We start from the raw sequence: 3,634 nt of genomic DNA on the forward strand, positions 1-3,634 counted from the left end.
TATATATATACTTGTGATTATATAAGTGTGAAGTTTTACCCAACACAAAATGAGCCAGTCCTTGAGATCACAGACAAAGGAAAGCCTTTGAATGAGAATATAAGTTGATCAGGATGTTAAGACCTTGAGTTATGAAGTTAATTATGGTAATTTACCTCCCAGGCATTATTTAATATAACAAACAGCCGGTCAGTTGTTTTTAATAATGTGGTTATGAGAATGTTTCAGTTTTCACATTGAAACATTCACCAGGGAGTGGATTTTATGGAACTGATGAAAGTAGCGGATAGCCTCTTGCCATGCTTGTAGAAAATTACAGTTTGAACCATTTTTAGATATTGTTGGCAGGAATGATTCATTTGTTTTGAACTGAAATGTGAGTTTACATTCATAAACAGTATCATGTAACATTCCAAATGTAAACATGGAGTACCAAATGTTTTATTTTATTAGTTGAAAAAGTTTGGATATGTGGATTTAATATATTTCCAAAAAACACAGTTTTCTGAATATATTTTTAACATTTTCAGTATAAGGCCAGTTAAAATGGTCGAAAATTAACACCGTGTAATATGTAGCTAGTCTCCTCGGTACTGAACTTGTAGCTGAAAAAAGCGCCCCAGTGGCACAGCGGTATGTCTGCGGACTTAAAACGCTAGAAACCGGGTTTCGATACCCGTGGTGGGCAGAGCAGAGATAGCCCATTGTATAGCTTTGTGCTTAATTACAAACAAACAAATTATTTACCGGCTAACAAAACTCGCTCTCCGAAAAATTCACCAACTTTGAGTCTTAACAAATATTTATCGTAGTAAATCAGTTACTAGTTAACATGCAGGTTATTAATTGTAACTGTACTTTTGTGTTTACTGTAGGAAAGTGGAATGTTTATATATTCCACAACATTCAAGAAATATCTTGTTATTCGTCACTTCTGTGTTGTTTATCATTAGAATGCATTTCCGTCTCATGAATATTCAACAGATCAAATAAAATGAAACAACTACTCGATGTTGTTCTTGTGGTTGATAAGTTTGGTGGTTAAACTCTGTTATTAACTATCTACTTGAGTTACAAAATGAATTGAGTGAAGGGGTGGTAATATGATTTGCAGTCAAAAGAAAGAAGGTGCTGCGTTTGAGTTGCAGTGAGAGACATTCTGATCTTCCTTTCCCACATTATACATTGACATAACCATGCATATGAGAACATATTCTTACAAAGGAGGTATAAGAACTGAAATTATATCTAATAATAAAAGTTTTAAAAAAATGAATTAATCATACGCACATACAAACAACTGAATCAGTAAACCAAATGGAAAATGGCTGCCCATGTATAAAATATTTTATTGAAGATATTCTAATACTACAAACTACATGGAGAGTTAATTACACATACAAATGGTTAAAGTAAAACAACGAGTTACATAAGACAAGATTGTAGATTATCAAGAGAGAATGTGGTTTTATATTTTAACATCCACACAATCAACAAACATTAAATGAATATACTTCTGTATATTGAGTGATGATAATAAAAATAGTTTGGATAATTTTACTTCATTATTTCAACTTACCAACTTTCTGATATTAAGCACACTTCTACTTTCACTTACATACACCTCCCCCTTTCCCCAAGTTTCTTTATGCGCAACTTTAAGGAATGATGAGCGCGTGCATAACTATCAGTGTGGAATATATATTATAGTTATTGAAATGGTTATTATAAGGCGGGAACAAGTTGCCATTGAAATTAGGTTACATTTATTTGTCGAAACTAAGAGGATAACATAATAAATAATTTAAATATAGGAAAGTTGTATATCTGGGATCTGCTACTCCAGTTCTATCCAGATCTCGATAAACCGTTTAAAGTAATTAAATACTGTGTCGTAGTAGAACCGGGCAATGTAGGAAACGTCCTGTTTTAGTACAATCTCGTTCTCAATACTCCTTTGTAGTATTTCTAGACTTGATTCCCAGAATGTTTGTGTGAACGTTCCATTCAATCGCCTAAAAAGAGAAATAGTTCGACTGAGAATTGAGCATAATTACTCTTAAATCTTTTGCTAACGGACCAATTAATTCCAACACTGTTCATAAACGAAGTTTATAATATCAAAGTCTGTAAAATCTGGAGAACGTACTTTTGTTAGACTAGATGAAATTTTTAGTTGCTTCTGGAAGCTCATTTAATTAAGACTTCAACATTGTTAACACTTCTGGTAGTTCGTTTAATCAAGAGTTTAACACTATTTTTGAAGCTCACTTAGTTAGGAGTTTAATAATATTTGTTTTTATGAAAGAAAATTTAGTGTAAACATTATCAACGACTTCTGGTCAAAGCAACCTATCTACAAATATCAGAACTAAACAATGAACCTAATTTAATAAACCAGTTTAATTAGAAATATATAGAACAAAGATCAGAATGTATTGATTCATCAGTTGGATTTCTTCGTTTTAATCCCAATAATATCTTGCGGAATTCGGCCAGCTTCGGAGATGATAGGTTAGTCTTAAATACTAGCTAACTTAGGAGATGTAGGTTAGTCCTAAGTGCAAGCTAACTTAGGAGATGCAAGTTAGTCCTAAATCCAAGCCAGCTAAGGAGATGTTAGGTTAGTCCTAGATCCAAGCTAACTTAGGAGATGTAGGTTAGCCCTAAATCCAAATATTAAGCTATCGATATAGAATGATATTTGAAACAATGAATAAATTAGAAACTATACATAACATTAAGGAAAGAACAAAGTATACCTTACAATACACGTAAAACTACTTATTTCCTTCATGCATTGTACCTGATTATCTAAGCTCTAAAAAACGTGATACTAATATAAACAAACCCTTCTATAATCAACATCATGTTGTTAGCTCTTTTGATATACTGTCCTGTTTTTAGTTCCACTAAAATGTTTGAAATATGGAACTTCGACATTTACTCACTAGATTTCCATTCAACTGTTTATAATATGGAATTTCGACATTTACCTACAAGACTTCCATTCAATTGTTTATAATATGGAATTTCGACATTTACCTACAAGACTTCCATTCAATTGTTTAGAATATGGAACTTCGACATTTACTCACTAGACTTCCATTTAAATTATTTGAAATATGTAATTTCGACATTTTATCACTAGACTTCAACTATATTTATTAAAATATGGAATTTCGGCATTTACTTATTAGACTTTCACTAAATTGTATAAAATATAAAATTTCGACATTTACCTACTAGACTTCCATAAAAGTGTTTAAAATTTGGAATTTCGATATTTACTTACAAGACTTCCACTAAATTGTTTAAATTATAGAATTTCGACATTTACCTATTAGACTTCCATTAAATTGTTTGTAATATGAAATTTCGATATTTACCTTACTTCTTTAAATTATAGAATTTCGACATTTACCTACTAGACTTCCATTATTTAAAATGTGGAATTTTGACTTTTACTTATTGTAAGTACACTATATTTATTAAAATATGGAATTTTGACTTTTACTTACTATACTTCCAGTAAATTGTTTGAAATATGAAATTTCAACATTTGTTTATGAGACTTCAACTAAATCATTTGAAATATTGAATTACAATTACTTACTAGACTTCAACTAAATTG

At 30.8% G+C, this 3,634-nt stretch overlaps 1 protein-coding gene across 1 annotated transcript in view; it reads right to left on the reverse strand.

The window, feature by feature from the left end:
* Positions 1-1,336: 1,336 nt before the first annotated feature.
* Positions 1,337-3,634, reverse strand: part of LOC111089937 (heme-binding protein 2-like) — a 9,427-nt gene continuing 7,129 nt past the window's right edge. Inside the window, exon 6 of the mRNA XM_022403230.1 lies at positions 1,337-2,015. Within this exon, the coding sequence (XP_022258938.1) occupies positions 1,838-2,015 (178 nt within the window). The 3' untranslated portion in view covers positions 1,337-1,837. The remainder of the gene's footprint in view (positions 2,016-3,634) is intronic.

This window comes from Limulus polyphemus, unplaced genomic scaffold, assembly GCF_000517525.1.
Source record: "Limulus polyphemus unplaced genomic scaffold, Limulus_polyphemus-2.1.2 Scaffold7935, whole genome shotgun sequence".
Taxonomy (NCBI): domain Eukaryota; kingdom Metazoa; phylum Arthropoda; class Merostomata; order Xiphosura; family Limulidae; genus Limulus; species Limulus polyphemus.